At 43.3% G+C, this 23,618-nt stretch overlaps 1 protein-coding gene and 1 pseudogene across 1 annotated transcript in view; both read right to left on the minus strand.

Moving 5' to 3' along the window:
* Window positions 1-23,618, minus strand: part of RAB3B (RAB3B, member RAS oncogene family) — a 74,503-nt gene that overhangs the window by 14,981 nt on the left and 35,904 nt on the right. Inside the window, exons 2-3 of the mRNA XM_075539801.1 lie at window positions 10,208-10,326; window positions 7,001-7,125 (exon numbers count right to left, since the gene is read on the minus strand). Of these exons, the coding sequence (XP_075395916.1) occupies window positions 7,001-7,125; window positions 10,208-10,326 (244 nt within the window). The remainder of the gene's footprint in view (window positions 1-7,000; window positions 7,126-10,207; window positions 10,327-23,618) is intronic.
* Window positions 14,316-14,697, minus strand: LOC142428961 (adenosine 5'-monophosphoramidase HINT1 pseudogene; annotated as a pseudogene).

The following is a 23,618-nucleotide window of genomic DNA, read 5'->3' on the forward strand; positions in this document are numbered from 1 at the left end:
CCTTGGGCCTCTACTCAAGCACTCCCTCAATGCATGAATACTTTCTTCTATTAAATTGGCATTCTATGATGCTCACCATCCCGAAAAAAAAAAAAAGTTCTTTTAAAGCAAAAAATGTAACTGTGAGAACTAAGATAGGCCTGACCAAGCCATGGTATTTTTGATGAATTAAGATTACCAGAGAATAACTGATGTATTTGAATTGTGGTGTTGATGAAGAATCCATGGATTTCTAGGAAAACAAACAAATCTGTCTTGGAAGAAGTATATCCAGAATGGTCCTTAGTAGTAAGAATAGTGAGACTGTGGGAGGAAGAGAGAGTGGAGCACATCCTGGCCCACCAAGTTTTGAGGACGATATAACTGCTGAGAGCAGCCAATGCACAGAGAGGACCATATGGTTGGCCCCAATATGAGACACACCATCCCTCACTGACCCATAGCCCTACAGGGGACTGGAGACACAGGGAATTGCACCCATCTGATCCCACCACACCAAGGCAAAACACCAAGGGTGTGCAACAGAACAGCAAGGGGAGCAGGGCAAGAAAGTCCCCAGGGATTACCAAAAATAAACCTTGGGGCCAGGGCATGGCACTCCATCAGATTTGACTGAAAAACACTTCTAAAGGTCAACAAACAGACCTTGAACTATTTAAAGGCTCTTCTTTTCTTTTTTTGGTCATTGTTTTGTTGTTGTAGTTTTCTTTTGCTGCTTTGTTTTGCTCTGTCTTGTTTTTTTGTGCATATTATTATCTCTGCAGGTCTATCTAGATACGATAGGTGGATAAACAATTTGGAGTAGAAAATAAGACTGGTGGTTCCAGGGGGACATGGGAGATGGGGAGGTGGGGGAAAGGAAGTAGATGTTAACAAACCCAGGGACAAGGGAACAACAAATTATCTAAAAAATTGATGGCGAAGAGGATGTAGGAGGTCTGACAAGGCTTAATCAAGGACAATGTAACTGAGAGGAATTACTGAAACCCAGATGAATGCTGAACATGATAGTGGGAAAAGAGAAAAGTAAAAGGAAATAGAGGAAAGAACTAGGAGGCAAAGGGCATTTATAAAGGTCTAAATACAGGCATGTACATATGCAGATATATGTGTATATGATGATGGGGAAATGGATCTATGTACATATATTTATAGGTTTAGTATTAAAGTAGCAGATGGACATTGGGTCTCCACTCAGTACTCCCTCAATGCAAGAACACTTTGTTCTATTAAACTGGCACTCTGTGATGCTCACCTTCCCAACATGATTGCTGAAGACAAAGTGGGTGCATAAGAAAATGTGGTGAAGAAAGCTGATGGTGCCTGGCTATCAAAAGATATAGCTTTTGGGGTCTTAAAGGCTTGAAGACAAACAAGCAGCCATCTAGCTGAGAATCATCAAAGCCCACATGGAAGAAGCACACTAGCCTGTATGATCATGAGGTGTCAATAGGATCAGGTATCAGGCATCAAAGACTCAGAACAAAAAATAATATCATTGTGGATTAGGGGGAGTTCAGAGTGGAGACCCAAAGCCCATCTGTAGGCAACTGGACATCCCCTTACAGAAGGGTCGCAGGGAGGAGACGAGCCAGTCAGGATACAGCATAGCACTGATGAAACATACAACTTTCTTCTAGTTCTTTAATGCTTCCTCCTTCCCCCACTATCATGATCCCAATTCTACCTTACAAATCCAGCTAGAACAGAGGATGTACACTCGTACAGATAAGAGCTGGAAACACAGGGAATCCAGGACAGTTAACCCCCTCAGGACCAATAATGAGAGTAGCTATACCAGGAGGGTAAGGGGAAGGTTGTGTAGAAAGGGGGAACTGACCACAAGGACCTACATATACCCCCTCCCTGGGGGATGGACAACAGAAAAGTGGGTAAAGGGAGACATTGGACAGTATAAGACATGACAAAATAAAAATAATTTATAAATTATCAAGGGTTTATGAGAGAGGGAGGTGGGGAAGGAGGAGGAAAATGAAGAGCTGATGCCAAGGGCTCAAGAAGAAAGCAAATGTATTGAGAATGAGGATGGCAACAAATGTACAAATGTGCTTGACACAATAGAGGTATGGATGGATTGTGATAAGAGTTGTATGAGCCTGCAATAAAATGATTTTTTTAAATGGTGAGACTTCATGTTTATCAGGAGGGACTAGTCCTTGGAGAAGAGCATTGAGCTTGGTAGAGAGTCAGTTACAAATAGAAAGACCCTCCAAGCTATAGGCACTGGCATAGCAATAATTGTGAGGACGGCACCAAACTGGGCAATATTTTGTTTTGTTGTTTATAGAGTCACTATGAATTGAAACTGTGGGAGAGTGTGTGCAGACAAATGATCTACATTCGTACATTAGGGAGTCTGGGATGGGGGGCACTCCCATCCACATTCGTAGATTGGAGGTGCATTCCAGTCACATTCTCCTAAGTAAAAGTTATTCCCATGATGTCCCTCGTAATAATGCCAATTTTAAGGTGCTGCTTATAAACACATGGTTGCTACTATATAAGCTTGCTTGAAGGTCAACTGTTTGAAGGCTACTTGCCTGAAGGTTGTCTGCCATCTAGAGCAATCAGACCCTATTGTCTGTTCCATCCTAAATAAGGCCCAGTCCCTTCTGATAAGGATCATAGATTATTCCCCTGGAGAAGAGCTCAGGGGCACTTATGGTCAGGCCAGCCAGAGACCACCAAGGTTAGGCTGCCATCTTGACTCCAGAATTTGCCCATCTTGTTACTGTCAATCTTCCTGTCACATGTATGCCTCTAGTACCTCCCCTTTCTATTGCTTGTATTGCTCATCCCCCTCATGTTTTGTGTATGCCGCTCATACAGCCCCTTCCTGTTATATATGGCTTACCGTGGCTTGCATGTCCAAGATTATATTAGCTTGTGAGAGAACAGATTACTGCCTCATTCTGGTTCTGGAAGAGATAAGTCTTTGCATGCCTTGTCTCATGTCTCTTTAATGTTTTGAGAATGATGATGGCAACAAATGAACAAATGTGCTTGACACAATGGATGGGTATATGGATTGTGAGAAGAGTTGTAAAAATCCCCAATAAAATGATTTTTTTAAAATTTACCCCTCAACTACACAACTGCCCCTTAGGACCCATCGGATGGGGGGGCTGTACTTCACAGAAACCAATTTGACAATATCTAAGTGCCCAGAGATGCCTCACTCCACAAGCCAGCCTCTTGCCCCAAAGCACTCAGCTTTACTTGCAGCAGGATGGCATCACAATTAACCCTGTTAATAATCACTCAAAGCAGAAGCACTAATCCAATCAGCATTTCCCCCACCTTCTGACTCAGATGAGTCACTATTCGGCTATGAGTGATTGCCCTCCTGCTGGATATCAAATGAGCCCTTGCACAGCAGTAGTGGGTACCTTACTACTCGCAAGAGAGGAGAGCAGAAGTTGCGTGCATGCTTTGGGCCCTGAGAGTCCCTGAGTATTAAACCGCCTTGATCCAGGGGCAGTCTGGACATCAGAGGAACGGCCACAGCAAAACCAGGCCTTAGAGAATGTGACAGAGTGGTGGACCTCACAGCCCACAGAACAAGTAAGCGAGTGCTCTGGGCAGGAGACTGACTTGTGGAAAGGGGAATCTATGGGCAGAGACATAGTAGAGGAGCTGGGTTTTGCTGACACACAGAGCTGGGACTGTGTGCCTTCAGACTGCGGCTTGCAGCAGTCATCTACCCTTTGGGCATTTATTGGAACACTCCATGTTACTTGCAACATTGCCTGACTAGGGCAGAGGCCAGCTATGAAGTTGAGGGCTGGAGGAAAGTTTGCCTGCAGGCATGACAAAGAAGAAACTGTCCTGACGGAACATTGTACCCCCCCCCCATAGTTTTATTGACATAGAAGTCACATATCATACACTTCCATAGTTGTTGCTTTTTAAGAGTTGTGTATACATCATCACAATCACTTCCAGGGCACCCTTCTCCCTCCCTTATTCAGTATTTGCCCCTAACAAACTATTACATCAGTTATTGTCTCTATGCATCCTCTGTGTTTCACAAACTAGGAAACATAACAAAAACCATAAAAAAACAAAACAGAAAATATTAATTAAAAAATAATAAAATAAAAAGGAAGAACGAAAAGACCACCAGGATTATTAAAATAAGCCAGAGAGAAAATTTCTGTCATGGAATAAGTGAGAAATAGCTAAAACTAGAACAGATTCAGGGTTGGTCAAGAGAGAAGTTAACTGACTAGGTATATTATATCATAGTTCCATCCAGCATAATCAAGTTTACAATAATATCTGTCTGACAGAAAGGATGTTGAAGTCTCTAATTGGTGGCGAGAGGGGATCTCTCAGAGGCTTAATCTGACTAGACACTCTGCAGATGGATTTTGGGTTTCCACTGTCCTCCAGAGTCGTCAACAAGTTGGTGTTCACAATTGAAGCTCTCGCGTTTTCCCTTCATCATATTTGGATTTTATCACTTGTTGTCTTTGGACCACACAGGCTTGTGTGCTTATTCCATGTGGACTTAGTTGATGCCTCATTTAGATGGCTGCTTGTTTGACCCCAGACACTATTCCAGGGGTCCTCAAACTTTTTAAACAGGGGGCCAGTTCACTGTCCCTCAGACCCATTGGAGGGCCGGACAATAGTTTTTTAAAAACTATGATAAAATTCCTATGCACACGCACATATCTTATTTTGAAGTAAAAAAACAAATGGGGCAAAAACACCTGGCAGGCAGGGCTATGTCAAAAGAACTAACTTGAACAACTGTATCCTGAGCATTTCTCACCTGTTAATTTCCCTAATAAACCTCATCACCATGAACTCATCAGTGAGTTCTGCGCGGCCATTACAATGAACGATCCAACCCAACCAGAGAAGTGGAATGTTGCAGGAGGGACAGCTGGTGTCTGGATAGTGTGAAAAGGGATGGAGTAGGGAGGCCTGTCTGCCTACAGCTATCAGCCTCAGCATGTGGAGGAGGTCAGATGTGGCCCCTACTCCACTTCCTCAGCTGGAGTGTTGGCATCATGCTGGACAGCTTCAGTGCAGCTTCCACACAAAAACGGACTAGGTAGAGAGACGTGGCAAGCTACTTCTGAAAATTAGTGAATGAAAAAAAAACCTGAGGAGCTGATTCCAAGAGCCCAAGCAGAAATCAACTGTTTTGAGAATGATGGGGACAACAGATGTACAAGTGTGTTTTACACAATTGATGTATGGATGGATTGTGAGAAGAGTTGTATGAGTTCCCAATAAAATTATTTTTAAAAGAAAACTCTAAATATTGGGCAATGTTGTTTTTTTTCACTGGGTATGGGGTTCCCTACGGGAGTAGGGGCTGCCTTGATGGCAGCTAGCTAACAATAGAAAGAAGATATCCATGAAACTCTAAGGTCAACTTATATTGAACTTTCATATTTGAAACAAAACCAAAGCTACCTTTTATTTATTTATTTTTAACATGATTTTATTGGAGGCTTTTACAGCTCTTATCATAATCCATCCATACATCCATTGTGTCAAGCACATTTATACATATGTTGCCATCATCGTTTTCAAAATATTTCCTTTTTACTTGAGTCCTTGGTATCAGCTTCTCATTTTTACCCTCCCTCCATCACCCTCTTTCCTCATGCACTCTTGATAAATTAAAAATTATTATTTTCATATCTTACATCACCCGCTGTCTCCCTTCACCCACTTTTCTGTTGTTTGTCCCCACCAAAACTGCCTTTTAAAGCATGGATTGGTAGGGGGCTGCGGTGGAGTCACTGAGATACATTTGCGGCACCTGAGCTTTATCTGAACATAGTGATAAAGATGTTTTAACCTTAATATCAGCGAGCTCCATACTTGAATCCCTGCATTTCATCTCCTCATAAATTACTTTTGTTGTAAATTGTGATTTGATGTTACATTAAAACTATGATAAAAAATAGCCTTAAATATCAATTTCTGTAAAGATGTTTGATATTTAAGGACTTTCAGCATACAATATCTTTTCTACATTTGCTAATAAAGAGCAGTGCTTCTCAGGACTAATAGGTTAGTTTTGACCTTGAGGACACTAGATTATGTAACTTGGTTATGGTTGCTAGAAAGATTGCTATGGATTAAATCGTGATCCCAAGAACATGTGTTGTAAATTCTAACCCCTAAAACTGGCTGTAATCCTATTGGAGACAAAAAGTTGGGGTTTTTTTGTTATGATAGTAAGGCCCTATCCGTTTGGGGTATATCTTAAGCGAATCACTTGTGAGATATAAATGAGCACATTAAGCATGGAAGAAAGCCAACCCAGAGAAGACAGACTCGACCAGAGACAAGGAGGGAGACTCTCCTGAAAGTCCAGGAACTCCAAGATGATTGCCTACGGAACTGAGGAACTCACTTTCCACTCCAGAGCTCTCAGAGCTTTCCCCTAGGAAATAAAGGTCTCTTCGTTAAAGCCAACCACTTGGGGTGTCGTGGTTATAGCAGCGCTAAGCAACTAAGACAAAGATCAATTTGGGGCTCAACTTTTGCAGGTTCTAGGCACTTATAACTCGAATATATTTATATCACCCCCACTTCCCTCTTATTTTCCTCCCACTCTTGTTTCTCCATTGCCCCAGTTTCTTCACTGGTTTCTTTATTTTCTTGCTGCACTCTGGTTATTTTTAAAGACACTCAGCTCCTTTGAAGAAGGGGAGGTTAAAAAAAGAGTTCAAACTTTCAAATACTACTTATTCATTCAATATGAAAACACCTATCATAAGCAATTATTTCTCAAATCTGTAAGTATAAATCCCATATGTATATCATACAAATATAAAACAAAATACACAGAGCTTGTATTTACATTGTTTATAATCACAACACACCCTTAAGTCCCAAATACAAACACATAAATGGAACTTTTTGAAGCCCCTTGAACTGTCCCCTCCACATCCCCTCCTCACACTCTCGTGTATCTGTGTAGGCACACACACATATGTACACATACCAAGTTGTTCTGCGAGGAGCCTGCCCTTCTCAGTAGGAACAACCCTCTCTTCCTCCAGGTCACACTTGTTGCCTACGAGGATGACTTGTGCATTGTCCCAAGAGTAGGTCTTGATCTGAGTGGCCCTGAGAAGAGACAGAGAGGACTCTGGTAAGCTTTCTCCTTCCTTCCTTCCTGGCTGGCAACACCCAGGTTGTTGTCTGTTGCCATCGAGACAGCTCCAACTCAAGGCAACCTGAGTGTAACAAAATGAAATGTTGCCTGGGCCTGTGGCAACTTTACAAAGGACAGCCACACCCAAGTTACTATCAATTAATTTCAGACAGACAGACACTTGTCCCTATTGTCACAGATTCTGACCTACCTCTGGTGGCAGACTCTCATGTGCCTGCCCATCCCTCTTCTCACTTGGCAGAGAACTCTTTCTCAAACTGAAATCTGATCATGCGATATCTCTGCTTAAAATCCTTCTTTGGCCCCCAACTACATATGTGCTAAATTTCAGATTCTTTGTATAGATATTCAAGACTGTTTATGTGTCTAGCTTAATCACTCTTCTTCACACCTCAAGAACTTCTTACCCTTGCCTGAATGCTCTTCCATGATCTGTGTCTTTGCCTGTACTGGATCCCCTTCTCATTCCTAAGTCATCCTTCAAGCCCAGCACTGAGAATACTTCTCAAACCATCCAGGCCCAGTTATCCTCTTCCTCCACTTCCATGACTCACATACCTGCTGATCATGACTATTTGTAGAAACCAAAATGCCATTGCTGTTTTCCTCCATGCAAGATGGCTGTACGACTTCTAAAAAACATTTTTCTGTACTTTTCAAATTTTTGAGAATAAACATGTTACTTCTCTAATTAGAGATAAAGTTTTAATAGAGAAAAAAATAGTTTCCTGTCTTATAGAGACATGTTTTTGTGGGAGTGAGTCTAACAGGGTCTCTGGCCACCCAACAGCTAGAAGCAATTATTTTCCCATGTTGGGCCCCTGTATCTTTACCATGACACCTTTTACACTTAGCTGAATTTATCAGTCTCTCATCCAGGGTATGTGCTGGTCTGTTCTTTTCTGGAATATCAGTAGGCCTAGAGCACAGAAGGTCTCAGTGTAGAATGAATGAATGAGAAAATGGTTACTCCTGAAGCTGATCTTGAATCTGACCCTATTCTGACACTGACATTCGATCTAAAGCAGCGCTAACCTCAACCTCCATCTATTGCAGACCCTGCTTCTAAAGCCAATCCCACTATCACCCTCCTCTGAGTAAGAATCTTTTCCCTCAAAGGATGGAATCAACCACCATTTTTTTATGAACTTTCCAAGAGAGCCAGATGCTATACTGGCCCATTGATGTCAAGTGAGGATTGGCTGGGACCACATTTCCGAGAAGTGAAAATTGATAGGGTTTGGGAGAGAGAATCTTGGTTTTCAGTCTCAAGGCAGGTAACTGAAGCCAGCTCTCCCCGTGTTCTTCTTTCTGTCCTCGCTCCTCCCTCCTCCCATCCCCAGCCCCTCTCAGCTCCCAGATTAGCAACAAATTGAGGTTATTTTTGGAGTTGTCACCAGGTGTTAAAGTCACTGTGTTGCTGAGGCATAATGAACAGGGACTGATGGAAAGAGAAAGGGGCCAAGGCCAAGAGGAAATGAGCAACATGGAGACCTTTAAAGAAATGTCTACCCTTGGGGACAGAGTGTAGAGAGAGAACCCAAACCACCCTCCCTGCCTTTGAGTCCATGCTGACTCATAGTGACCCTATAGGACAGGGTAGAACTGCCCCTGTGGGTCCTGAGGCTGTCACTCTTTACAGGAGTAGAAAGCCTGGTCCTTCTCCCAGGGGGAGAGAGAAATGGGGGGAAGGAAAAAACATTACTAGAGGGAAGAGAGGAAATGAGGAGGAAAATGAATGAGGTCAAGGGAAAGAAAAATCAAGAAAGAAGGAAGATAGAGGGCAAAAGGAGTTGTTAAAAAGAACCAAATTAAAAACACTGCCATCAAGCTCATTTTGACCCTACAGAACAGAGTAGAAGTGTCCTTGTGTGTGTCCTAGAACTGCACATCTTCACAGCCGAAGAAAGTCTCATTTTCCTTCTGTGGAGTCACTGGTGAGCAGCCCAATGTGTAACCCCATGACACCACCATAACTCCCACTGTTAGAAGGAAAGGAGTGGGGGGTGGAAGAAGAGGACGACCAAGAGGCAGAAAAGAACACAGGCCACCAAGAATGACGGACACATGGCTGGCACCCTAGACGATTGGGTAGAATAAGGGGTTACAACAGCCTGCAAGGTCACTCTTGGCTCAAGGTTCCAACAGACCAGCCTTGGTGCACACAGTCATGGCAACTGTTCCTTAGGAGAGGGCATGTCCACCAAGGGTAGATGTTGGGGAAAGGGGGCAAGTTTAGAGCTGGCCAATATTGCTGCTGTGGGCCTGGCCTGCTCAGCCTCTGGTTCTGAATGATGGCCACAGCACACCTTCACTCACCTTCTACAGCTCATCCTTCTTGCTGATTAGGGGCACTGAGTCCTGGCCCCGCCTCTTCACAAGTCTTCCCCATATGCTCCCTTCTCCCTGTGAGTTCACCCATGCTTCAGTGGTTGCACTGATGTGCTGTGCTGATTCACACAGCATATTAAAACTTCATAAACTTGAACTGTATCTGCTCTGGGTCCCCCAGCTTATGGGGAGGTGGTATGTGGATATGCTTGTTACTGTGATCAGCATGATCTTCCTAAAGCATTAATCTGTCAGTTCCCTATTCAAATGTCATTGTCTATGGAATAAAATCCCAATTCCTTACCCTGGCACATAGCACACTCCACAATAATGTCTGCCCTTTTTCATCTCACCTGCCTTTTTGCTTTGACACGTCTCTGTTCCTTTCCTGGAATAGTCTTACCCACTTGCCCCGCTGGCTAACTCTTGTTCAATTTAGAAAGGTAGCATATATATTAGCAATGGCAGGACACCTTCTCTGACTCCCTAACCAGATCGGACATTCCTCCTCTGGGTTCCCACAGCCCTGGTGTGTCTGTTTTTAACTGCACCTATCATGTGGTTTTTTTTATTGTCTGCTTACTGATTGGTCTTCCCTATCTGTGACCTCAAGGGCAGGCATACTATATTAGATTCATCTTAGCGCACAGCCCATGGTCTAGCACGTGCTGGGTTTTCATGAAAGATGAATGAATCTCATACCAGTCTTGGACAGCATTGAAGGACTCCTCGTTGGTGATGTCATACATCAAAATGAAGCCCATGGCCCCACGGTAATAGGCTGTGGTGATAGTCCGGTACCTCTCTTGTCCAGCTGTGTCCTGGGTGGGAAAAGGACAGAGTTATCCTCCGTGGAAGTTGGCTTTGCTTCCTGAAAACCCCCAAGATAATGAACTAATACCCCAAGGCACATTTAAGAAGCTCCTATATTATGTATCTTGGATTGTGCCTGATGACTGGAATAAAAAGATTTCATAAACTTTGTGGAACTTGGTAAGAAAAAAATTAAAATCTTAACAGAAAAATAGGCAAGAGGTTTGAAATATCCACAGAAGACATGTAAAATGAATAACTATTACATTAAAAAGTTTTAACCTTCCTTTTAATAATAGCTCTCATTATAGGTGAAGATGCAGTGAGATGTGCAACCTCACACCTTGCTTGGAAACTTGGCTCAACCTTTCTGAAAACCAATTTTGAAATAAGTATCAAAACATGCAGGCTCTTAAGTGGAAATTTCCCTTGTAAAAATCTTTCATAAGAAAATAGATGGGAAAAAAATTTTTTTAAAAGAAAATAGATGGGAACAAGGGGGGTTGGAGTGGAGGCCCAAGGCCCATCTGCTCTGCAGACGGTTGGCTCTCCCCCCACAGAGGGATTATAAGGAAGGGATGATTCAGCTAAGGTGTAGCACCAATGACACACATCATTCCTCTGGTTCCTGAATGCTCCCTCCCTCCCCTGCCCCCACTACCATGACCCAGTTCTACCTTACAAATCTGGCTAGACTGGAGAATACACATCGGTACTGATAAGAACTCTCAGTGCATAGAATTCAGCACGGATAGATCCCTTAGGAACAGTAGTGGGAGTGGCGATACCATGAGGGGAGGGCGATGATCCGGGTAGGGGAAGGGAGAGAAAGGGGGAACCCATCACAAAGTTGGATATGTAACCTCTCCCCAAGGAACGAATAACAGAAATGTGGGTGAAGGGAGAAAATGGGAAGTGTAAAATATAAAATAATAATAACTATATAATTGATCAAGTTTTCACATGGGTAGGTGGGGGGGGGGTGTCAAGGGAGGAGCTTATACCAAAGGCTCAGGTAGAAGATGTTTTGGAAATGATGATGGCAACATATCTACAAACATGCTTGATACAATTGATGTATAGAGTGTTATAGGAGCTGTGGAAGCCCCTGAGAAAATGATTTAGAAAAGAAAATAGAAAATCAGACATATCTATGCACAGAAATGTTGCTTGCAGCTTTAGCTACACAGTGAAAAAGTCTCAGATGTTTATCTAGTCAACAAGAGGATAATTAAATAAAGTGTAGTGCATTTCAGTTCAAGGTAAATATACATCAAATGTAGTCCATTTTGTACTTGTAATGATATGAATGGCACAGGACGAGGTGTGATTTAAGTTTTATGCAAGAAACAAAGATGAAAAACAAAGATGAAAGATGAAAGAAAGGTTACTATTCCCGGGAAAGTTAAGAGTGACGGATTTTCTATTCTTCATGTACTGTATGTTCTCCGTTTACACATACACTGCTGCTGTTGTGAGTTGCTATTGAGCCCGTTCTGACTCTGGAAACCCCATGTGCAGAGTCAAACGGTTCCAAGGCAGTGACTTTTCAGGAAGCAGATCACTAGGCCTGCATTCTGAGGTGCCTCTGTGTGGGTTCGAATCACCAACCTTTTGACTGGTTGCTGAGTATTTATCATTAGTGCCAGCAGGGACTTAAACATGCGTTACTCTCATATAAGACGAAATAAAAAGTGTTTCACTTGGGGGAGGGGGCAGGGATGGAGTATCTGAAGCAGATCATAGTCTAAATAAACATAAGCATGTAAGCAAGCAAAGACAAGATCCATACCAAAGGGTCATCAGAGCATATTGATATCTCACAAATATTCACATGGTGCTTATGTGAGAGGCCAGCCACTCTTCTCTGTGTCATTAGTGTTAGGATGTTTGCTGCTTGTGTATGTGGAAAACATTTCATCATATATCATCTCATTAAAGTTTTAGGAAATCTCTGCTAGTTAAGTGACATTATTTACATTTTATGGTTGAGAATACAGAAAAGCAAAGAGAGGAAGTAACTTTCTCAGGGTCACCAAGCTGGTGACAGAGTTACACATTAACTACTAGCTCTTAAAAGCTCACAATCAGCCATCAAAGGTATAACTGTTGGTCTCTTCTTATACAGAAGAAAGAAGAATGATGACAATAGAAGACACATGGAAGCAATTCATCCAATGGACTAATGGACCACATGAGCCCAGAGGATCTACCACTGCAAACTGCTCTGAAAGGAATGACCTTAGAAGGCCCTGGACAGAGTGGAGAAATGTGAGGGGGAAACCTCAAAATCATAAAACAAGACTAGACTTACTGATCAAATAGAGACTGTGGAACCCGAGACTATGGCCCTAAGTTGCCATTCAGGTTTAAAAATGAACTCACACCCATGGCTTAATTTTCAGCCAAACAATAGGTCTATAAGGTAAGATATAGAGAGATACACACATCTTATAATAACCAACCATCTGAGATCAGAAGGACAGCAATTACCCAAGGACCAAGTTCAGAAGGGTTAGGCAAGAGAGTTGGAGACAGGGAACACAGGGAGGGCTTGGGATATGATGGTGCATTTTGAGAGTAGAAGCAGAAATGTGTGGCAGGAACCAGAATGACTCCCACAGGTCAAATCTGCACTGAGCCCAGGAGTGTCGGCCAAAGATAAATTAATTTGGTAATATCAAGAGACAAGAGGGGTTTTTCTAAAGAAGAGATGTGAAGGAAGGGCATTTTGGCAGATGAAACAGTTTTTGTCGGAGTACTCTGAAAGAATTTAAAGAATGATGGGAAATGAGAAATGGGTAAGACAAGAAGCAGGAGACAACTTTGAACACCTTAGTTTCATCATCTATCAAGTGAGAACAAGGTCACATAGAGTTGTGAAGACTAAGAAATCAGTGTATGTAAAATGTTTTAAAGAGTTCCTGCCCCAGAGTAAGAATCATCTAGGCATCAGTCATTTTTTTGGACTTCCAGAGTCAGCCGTAGGAAGAAGACCACTGCCCCAAGAGGTGTTAAGGGTCAGCTGAGCAGGCCTTGGTCTGATTCCAAGTTCTGCCATTCATCAGTTGTGTGATTTTGAGTAGATGACTTATTTAACCCCTCTGGGGCTGTTTCCTTATCGCTGGAACAGAAATAATGGTGATGATTGATGGAACATTTTAAACTCTCATGAAACCTAGACTTTCTAGAGTGATGGAGGCTGGATAAACCATTGAAATTATGACCCTGAGAAAATCTTTTAAACCTTAAGCCAAAAAAAAAAAAAAAACCCCTGAAGTCTTCTTTAAATCAAACAATTGTTCTTTTAAACTTTTTGTTGAAATAGGTGAAGGTGGACAGAATGGATCATCAGTTTTACATCCAACAATTCATATGTATTTTGTCTCAACGTACACATTGCAATCCCTTTAATGTACCATTACTCATCCCACTTCCTCCCTGTTTTTTGTTTCCTTTCCTCCTCCTCTTCCGGTAAGTCGCTGAAATTTGTCCTTGGGTAAATGCTGCTGTTCGGATCTTGAAGGGTTGGTTATTCTAACCCGGGGTGAGTTCAGTTCCAGATCTGAAGGGTGGCTAAGGGTCATAATCTTTGGTCCCACCAGCCTCCTTTTCCTGTTCTATCTCCTTCTCCTCCTTTTTCTTTTCTTTCTTTTTTAAAAACTATTCAACAATGTATTTTATTGCACATGGGATCCCCCTCCCATTATTTCCTTAATCTCTCCATACACAGGCAAATTTAACAGTACTGTTTAATACATTTGAACTTGCTAACCTGATCGTTGCCTAGAGAATGGATGTGTATCCCTGAAAACATGCGGGGAGGAAGGGGGAAAAAAAAAAAGAGGACCTGATGCAAAGAGCTTAAGTGGAGAGCAAATGCTTTGAGAATGATGAGGGCAAAGAATGTACAGATGTGCTTTACACAATTGATGTATGTATGGATTGTGATAAGAGTTGTATGAGTCCCTAATAAAACATTAAAAAAAAACCATGCTTAATCAGGAGGCCAATTCATCTGCCGACCACCGAGAACATGAAGAATGGCGTGATAGACAGACTGTCCCCCATCCGTACCTTCATTCACCACCATTCGATAACCCTTGTGCAGGCCCAGGTCAGCTGCACAGTTCCTGCCAACAATCATTAAATGTCCAAGGAGACTTTCGTCATCATCTTCTGCAACAGAAATCTGGGAACTGTACTTTCTTAGGTCTCACCAGAAAATGTGTTGGTGCTTGCGGAGAAATGTCATGAAAAGCAAGGCACTGGTCCTCCTCAAAGATGATTTTGGCTGGGATTTCTTTGTGGATGATCTTTCTGAGCATTGTGTCACCACCAGGTCAGGCGACTTGAGCCTTGGTGATCTCATCTGCCATCTTGACCTCCCTCCTGTACCATGGCTCCAGGAGCAGCTTTCTCCTCCTTCTTTTTAAGAAAACATTTATTAAGTCTTTAACAGGGCAAAGACTAGATAACTTCAGAGACTTTCCAGATGAGGGAAGCCATCAGCAGAGGGTCATAATGTGTTGTTGTTGTTGTTAGATGCCATGGAGTCAGTTCTAGCTCAGAGCAATACTGCACACAGCAGAATGAACTCTGCCTGGTCCTGCACCATCCTCCCAATGGTGGCTACGTTTGAGTCCACTGCTGCAGGCATTGTGTCCATCTATTTTATTGTTGAATTTCCTTCTTTGCTGACCCTGTATTTTATCAAGCATGTTGTCTTTCTCCAGAGACACGTCCCTCCTGATAACATGTCCAAAGTACCTAAGACAAAGTATTGGTGACACATGACAAAGCATTGAGCATTTTAGCCGTATTTCTTCCGAGATGGCTTTGTTTATTCTTCTGGAAGTTCATGGAACAATTAACATTCTTTACCAACACCATTACTTAAAAAGCATCATCATTCTTTGATCGTTCTTAATCATTGAACAAACAGCAGTTTAGTTTAATTATTAAGGAATGTCTTCCTTGAGGATTGTGTTCTTTTAAAGAACAAATCTGTATGGGATCAAATTAACAGAAACTACAGAGGTTGGGTAGGAAAATAGAGGATTGTGCGTTTATGTGAACGGAGCAAGAATAACTCAGAAAAGGAGGGTTAGAAAACTTGTAAAACTTGGAGGATGTAATAAGTGTTGTTGATTTGCCCATGTAGAACTTGAACTGGAATGTGCTCTGCTGGGCATATTTTCAACAGCAAAAAGTAACATACATTTTTCTTAAAATGTTAGCTTTTCAACAAAGTCCCCGAGGAATGCCATAGGTGGATTTGGGGGCCAGGGTGTGGCAGGACAGCAGCCTCTACAGGAAAACACTCATAAAGGTCAATGGACATACCTTTGTTAAGTTTTGCTCTGCTTTGTTTTTGCATGTATTATCTATGCATATCTCCCTGAACAAGACAGGCAGGATGAACAATCTGGAGAAGAAAGCAATGGGACCAACAGTTCTGGGGGGACGTGGAAAAGAAAGAGATGGAGGAAACAGAGGGGAGTTCCAACAAACCCAGGGACAAGGGAAGACTAAGTAACCTAAAATTGATGGCAAGGAGGGCATAGGATGCTTGGGGGGACTTGATCAAGGGCAGTGTAACCTAGAGGAATTACCAAAACCCGAATGAAGGCCAAACATGATAGTGGGATGGGAGGAAAGTAAAAGGAACTAGAGGAAAGAACTGGGCGGCATAGGACAGTTATAGAGGTCTAATACAGGCATGTATATATGTAAATACATTTATATACAATGACAGGGAAATAGAGATATGTACATATATTTATTTATAAAGTATTATGGTAGCAGATGGTCATTAGGCCTCCACTCAAGTACTCCCATAATGCAAGAACAATTTTTTCTATTAACACAGCACTCTGAGATGTTCACATTCCCTGACATAATCGATCGCTGAAGACAAAATAGATGCATAAGCAAATGTGGTGAAGGAAGCTGATGGTGTCTGGCTATCAAAAGATACAGCATTTGGGGTCTTAAAGACTTGAAGATAAAGAAGCAGCCATCTATCTCTGAAGCAACAAAGCCCACATGGAAGAAGCCCACCAGCCTGTGTGATCATGAGGTGTCTGTCCATGGGATCAAGTATCAGGCATCAAAGACCGAAAACAAACAAAAAGCATATCAATGGGAATAAGGGGCAGGCAGAGTGGAGACCCAAAGCCCATCAGTAGTCAGTTGGACACCCCCTGTCAGAATGGCTACAAAGAAGAGAAGAGCCAGTTAGGGTGCAGTACAGCACTGATGAAACACACAACCTTCCTCTGGTTCTTTAATGCTTCCTCTCCCCTCACTATCATGACCCCAATTCTATATTACAGTTCTGCCTAGACCAGAACATGTGTACTAGTACAGATAAGAGCTCAACTTAGGGGATCCAGAACAGATAAACCCCTCAGTACCAATAAGGGGAGCAATGATACTAGGAGGGTAAGGGTTAGGGGAGGGGAGTAATGGGAAACCAATTACAATGATTGACGTAATGCTCCTATCCCAGGGGGATGGACCAGAAAAGTGGGTGAGACAGCAGTCGGTGTAAGACATGAAAAAAATTTAAGAATAATTTATAAATTATCAAGAGGCCATGAGGGAGGGAGGGGGGAAATGAGGTGATGCCAGGGGCTCAAGTAGAAAAAAATGTTTTGAAAAAGATGATGACAACATATGTACAGATGTGTTTGACACAATGGACATACGTATGAATTGTGAGAAGAGCTGTAAGAGCCCCCAATAGATTGATTTTTTTAAATGTTGGTTTTTGTATTAAATAAGAATGTTCTTCAAATGCCTGGCTTCTCAGAGGGGCTAAAACGGTCTTTTTCCATGACCACAGTTATTTACGCTAACTCTCCAGGCCTCAGTTTTCCCAAGTGGTGACAAACCCAGCAAACCTGGAGAGATTCCTTGGGAGTTGAGGTAATGTGTAGATGGAGTCTGGCAGAGAGACCAGCACACGGTAGGTATTTAAGAAAGTTTGTGACTGTTGCTAGGACTGTGGATATTGTTGTTATTGCTACGTCACTTGCAGAAAAACAAGATTAGACACAATAATCAAGCTCTCACTTTGAAAAGAAGTTCAGAGAATTATTCCTGAACCTCGTTCTCTTTTATTTTCAAAAAAAAAAAAAAACCACACTGGCAAACATTGATCTCCTCCTGCTGTTGAGAGTCAGAAATAGAAGTGAAGAGGAGACAGGAAAAAGGATAACCAAAGAGGCATGACTCAGTGGCCACTTACAGGAGCCCAGGTCATCAAGAGCAATCCATTCACGTTTAAGCAACAGACATCCATCGAGTGCTTCCTGTGGGCAAAATGTGACCCAGAGATTGGGCTCCCGAGTGAGCAAGCCACTTCCATGCTCCAGCAGCCCTGCTAGTGGGACGCTGGGACACGTGAGCACCGACAATGAGGCAGGTCCTTGGTTGCGAACTTCATACATGGGCTCTCATTTAGTATTTATAGCAACAAAATAAACTGACTAGCTGAGCGCCGGGCACTATGCTAAATGCTTTTCCTATTTGATTTTCCAAACAGCTTTCTGACAGAGTGTTCTCTGTCTTTAACAGGTGAGGAAAAGTCAGTGACTTCCTTACAGCAATCACAGGTACGAGACCAAAAGAACAGCATTCGCCCAGGAACAAAGGTTAGAAGGCAAGACGGAGAAGGGAAATGGCCAATGGAAGTGGGTACCACAGGTAGAACGTGAGAACAGTGCTGTGACACTGAGGGGATCACAACACACGTCCTGAAAGGAGGTGTGTGTAACTTGTTAAGTAGGAAACGCCTTTGCTTTGTAAACTTTCACCTAAACCACAATAAAATGACGTGTAAAAGAACCCATTCAAGGGGAGGGTATTGTTTATATCTCCACAGGGAAAGAGGGACCAAACTTCAACCCAGTGTCCCAAGGTGTGAATGCAACATTCTGGCGTGGAGTAGGGAACCAGTGGAGAGGTCTGGGGGGCTGGCCCCAGCACCAAATACTATGTGGACGCCTACCACTCCCTCCAGAAGAATTTATTTCAAAGGACGGCATTGAATCTGCAGCTCTGGGAGAGACATATCTGATCGGAGCACACAGGAGCAGATGAAGGGGGAGGAGGAGAGAGTGGAGCACATCCTGGCCAACTAGGCCTTGAGGATGATGACCCCAATTAGAGCAGCCAGTCCACAGAGAGGACCACATGGCCAGCCCCACTATGAGACATGACGCCCCTCACTGACCCATGGCCATGTGGGGGACAGCACCAGAGACACAGTGTGGGAATTGCGCCCGATCTGATCCTGCCACACTGAGGCAAAGCACTGGGGGAGTGCAGGGGAACAGCAAGGGAATGGAGTGGCAAGGTCTCCAGGGAATGCTGAAAGTGGACATTGGGGCCAGGACGTGGTGCCCCAAAAGACTAGACTGAAAAACATTCCTAAAGGCCAACAAACGATCCTTGAACTAACTACAAACTTTTCTTTCTTGTTGTGTTTTGTTTTGTTCTTTGTGAGTGGTTTGTTGTTGTTGTTTTGTTGTTTGTTGCTTGGTTTTGCTCTGTCTTGTTTTTGTGCATGTTATTATCTCTGCAGGTCTGTCTAAATAAGATGAACAATCTGTAGGAGAAAACAAGAGGACTGACAGTTCCCGGGGGACATGGGAGAGGAGGAGGTGGGGGGAAAGGAAGTGGTGTTAATACACCCAGGGACAAGGGACCAACAAGTGATCCAAATCGGTGGTGAGGAGGATGTAGGAGGCCTGGTAGGGCGTGATCAAGGGTAATATAACCGAGAGGAATTACTGAAACCCAAATGAAGACTGAGAATGATAGTAGGACAAGAGGAAAGTCAAAGGAAATAGAGGAAAGAGCTAGCAGGCAAAGGGCATTTATAGAGGTCTAAATAAAGGCATGTATATATGTAAATATATTTTTATATGAGGATGGGTAAATAGATCTATGTGCATATATTTATAGGTTTAGTATTAAGGTAGCAGCAGGAGGATATTGGGCCTCCACTCAAGTACTTCCTCAATGCAAGAATATTTTCTTCTATTAAATTGGCATTCTATGATTCTCACCTTGCCGACACAACTGCTGAAGACAGAGCGGGTGAATAAGCAAATGTGGTGAACAAAGCTGATGGGGGCCTGGCTATCAAGAGATATAGCATCTGGGGTCTTAAAAGCTTGATGGTAAATAAGCAGCCATCTAGCTCAGAAGCAACAAAGCCCATATGGAAGAATACACCAGCCTGTGTGATCATGAGGTGTCGAAAGGATCAGTTGTCAGGCATCAAAGAACAAAAATTCATATCATTGGGTACACACCTCCATGATACGATCGCTGAGGACAAATGGGTGCATAAGCAAATGTGGCGAAGAAAGCTGATGGTACCCAGCTATCAAAAGGTGTAGCATCTGGGGTCTTAAAGGCTTGAAGGTAAACAAGTGGCCATCTAGCTCAGAAGCAACAAAACCCACATGGAAGAAGCACACCAGCCTGTGAGATCATGAGGTGTTGAAGGGATAGGTATAAGGCATCATAAGAACAAAAAAATCTTACCATAATGAATGAGGAGGGGAGTGCAGAGTGGAGACCCAAAGCTTATTTGTCAGTCACTGGAGATCCCCTTGCAGAGGGGTCTAGGGGAGGAGATGAGCCAGTCAAAGTGTGATGTAGCAAAGATGAAAAATACAACTTTCCTCTATTTCCTAAATTCTTCCCTCCCCGCCCCCTCCCCCACCCCACTATCATGATCCCAATTCTACCTTGCAAGTCTGGCTAGACCAGAGGATGTACACTGGTACAGATAGGAACTGGAAACACAGGGAATCCAGGGAGGATGATCCCTTCAGGACCACTGGTGTGAGTGGTGATACTGGGAGGGTAGAAGGAGAGTGGGTTGGAAAGAGGGAACCGATTACAAGGATCTACAGGTGACCTCCTCCCTGGGGGACGGACAACAGAAAAGTGGGTGAAGGGAGACATCGGACAGGGCAAGATTTGACAAAATAATAATTTATAAACTATTAAGGGTTCATGAGGGAGGGGGCAGTCGGGAGGGAGGGGAAAAATGAGCACTTGATGCCAGGGGTTTAAGTGGAGAGTAAATGTTTTGAGAAGGATGAGGGCAATGAATGTATAGATGTGCTTTACCCAATTGATGTATGTATGGATTGTGATAAGAGTTGTATAAGCCCCTAATAAAATGATTTTTAAAATGATCTGTAAAAGAACAAGGTAGCAGCACAGGGAAACTTTATGCTAAAACCTAAAGCATTGATTCAAGGTCTTGAATGGTAAAAATAATTTTATATTTAAAATGAGATTAATTTTGTTTTGTTTTGAGATTAATTTTTTAAAATATGTGTAGTAGAGGCGCTTACATCTCATCACAATCCATACATTCATCCAGTGTGTCAATCACATTTGCTCATATGCTCCCCTCATCATTTTCAAAGCATTCTCTTCCCAGTTGAGCCCCTGATATCAGCTCCCCATTTCTTCCACCTCCCTCCCTCCTTCCCCTCCCTCATGAACCCTTGATAAGTTATAGATTATTATTTTCATATCTTACATCATCCTCCGTTGCCCTCATCCACTTTTCTATTGTTCGTACCCCTGGGAGGGGGTTATACATTGATTCTTTTGATCGATTACCCCTTTCTCCCCCTACTCTGCCCAAATCTCCAAGTATCTCTACTTAGTCTCCTTGGTGGCCCTGAGGGGTTTATCTATCTTGGATTCCCTGTGTTTCGGGCTCTAATCTGTAGCAGTGTGCATGTTCAGGTCTAATCTGATTTGTAAGGTAGAATTGAGGTCATGATAGTGGGGGGAAGGAAGCACCAAAGAACTAGAGGAAAGTTGTGTTTCATGGGTGCTATACTGCAACCTGACTGGCTCATCTCTTCCCTGTGACCTCTATGAGGGGATGTCCAATTGTCTACAGATGGGCATTGGGTCTCCACTCCATGTCCCCACCCCATTCACATTGTGTATGATTCGACACCTCATGATCACACAGGCTGGTGTGCTTCTTCCGTGTGGCTGGTGTGTTTCTTCCATGTGAACAAAATTAATTTTTATGCAAAAGGTTTTTTGTTTTTTTAAAAGTGTGAGAATAGTGTCCTTTAACAAGACTACCTCTCTAGATGCATTAAATCACCTGTCTCAGGGTTTGACAATTTGCAGAATGACCAGAACAATGAAGGAGGCTAGACATCCTGTCATGGCAGGAACAACGGAAAGGAGGAGGGTGCTAGAGAAGGGAAGAGTACTGCTACTGACACCCCCCTCTGTGTGCCAGGTGCTGTGCCAGGCACTGAAGATACAACAGTAAGCAAAAGCAGAGGTGCTGTTCTTGTCTTGCTGTCTTCAAATAGCTAAAGCACCTAGAGAGTCTCCCTTCTTTTTCTTCTTCTTCATATCTTCACTGAGCACTGATTTTGTACCAGGCTTTCACTAGGTCCTAAAGAGAACCAGATGACAAAGATATGGTTTAGTGTCTTATTCTTGAAGTCTGCAATATTTGAGCCCAAGAAAAGAAACCTAACTTGCATGGGAGTTCTGAAGCAAGAGAGACTCATTCTCATCTGTGTTAGTCCAGGTTGACTAGAGAAACAAAGTCACAGACACTCATATGTATATAAAAAAGAGCTTTATATCACAGGGTAATTGTATATTAAGAAAATATCCCAGCCCAGTCCAGTTCAAGTCCATAAATCCAGTATTAGCCCTTATGTCCGATACCAATCTGTAAATCTCTCTTCAGACTCACACAGCATATGCAAAGATGCTGAATGCAGGAAGATCACAGGCCAGTGGGGGAAAGTCTTGTGGATCCAGTGGTGGTGGAAGCATCTCAGAGCTGGCATGGCTCTCCACGTGGCTCCTCCAGCTCCAGGAATCTATCTCCATCAGTGTAGCTCCATATGGCTTGTCAACAGGAATGTCTTGCAGAGAGAGTGTCCCACCTCCAGGGAGGAAGACAGGAGTTCCCAGAATCCTCAGGAGAAGACCATGCCCACACAAAGGCTTCAGATTGACCAGCTAGACTCCACCCCTTCCTCAAGTTGACAGGAGATTATGTAACTGCCACACATTCAACCTTCTAGTGGCTTTCTTTGGGGCAACACTCTTTGTTCAGATCTCAGCCCAGCAGAGAAGTGACCCTTTCCATCCTGGCAAAGTCAAATCTTCCCATTCTATGCTCTCTGGGTGCCATGTGCTTCTCCTCGGAATTTTTGTATTTATGTATGTAGTTTCTTGGTTAAGTTTTGTCTTTGCCTGCCACACTGCAAGTGCCACAAGAACACAATGTCTGCGTTTGCTCACTATTGTATCTTACTATTGCAAACTCTTGTATCTCCAGCTCCTGACACACGGAGAGGATGTCAATAAATATTTGTCCAAAGATTGTTAGCTGGGTCTTCCTAAAATCCAAATCTTATCATTTCCCTCTCAGTCTAAATCCCAGACACACAGCAGAATGCTGGTGAATGAAATTCAAGGGCTGACTGAGCTGACCTGAGGATTGGTCGTAAAGGAGATGTGAGATCACATAGACCGCCTCAGCTTTCCTGCCCCTTTCCATGTCATGGTCAAAATGAGGGAGGCCCCAGAGCAGTGACCGAGCTTGAGAGGGCACACGAAAGTGCTGAACTCTGCCCTGTGGCTTACCCCCACACACACACCGTTGCTCTTGTTGGGTGCCATCTAGCCGGCTCTAACTCAACGTGACCCTGCGCACAGAGAATGAAACACTGCAGGGTTCCGTGCCATCCTCACAATTGTTCCTGTGCCTGAGCCCATGGAGGCCGCCACTGTCTCTATCAAACTGTCAACATGATAGACAAGTGGCGGTCCACTCTCCACAATGAGAGCTCAGCCCTCTCTTCCCTTTCGCTTTGCTCCAAGCCTGGCAGTGGGGCACGAGGAGCCCCGGGAAGGCAGGTATGCCCAGTTTCCTGGCTACTCTTCTGGAGCCCTCCCTCCAACAAACAGCTGCCAGACTCCAAGCCCTTGATCTGGAAGCAGCTGGGTGCTGAGGCATTGTTTTTTTAAATAAGTCAAACTCACTGCCTTCAAGTTGATTCTGACTCAGCATCCTTGTAAGACAGGGTAGAACTACCCCTGTGGATTTTCCAGACTAACTCTTTCAGGAGTAAAAAGCCTTTTGTTTTTCTCCCTTGGAGATGCAGGTGGTTTCAAACTGCTAACCTTGAAATTAGTCAGAACCAACTGGATGGTATACCAAACATAGCAACAGGCTGTGCTTCGAGTAAACCGCATGTGACCC

The sequence above is a fragment of the Tenrec ecaudatus genome, chromosome 1 (assembly GCF_050624435.1).
Source record: "Tenrec ecaudatus isolate mTenEca1 chromosome 1, mTenEca1.hap1, whole genome shotgun sequence".
NCBI classification, from domain to species: Eukaryota; Metazoa; Chordata; class Mammalia; order Afrosoricida; family Tenrecidae; genus Tenrec; species Tenrec ecaudatus.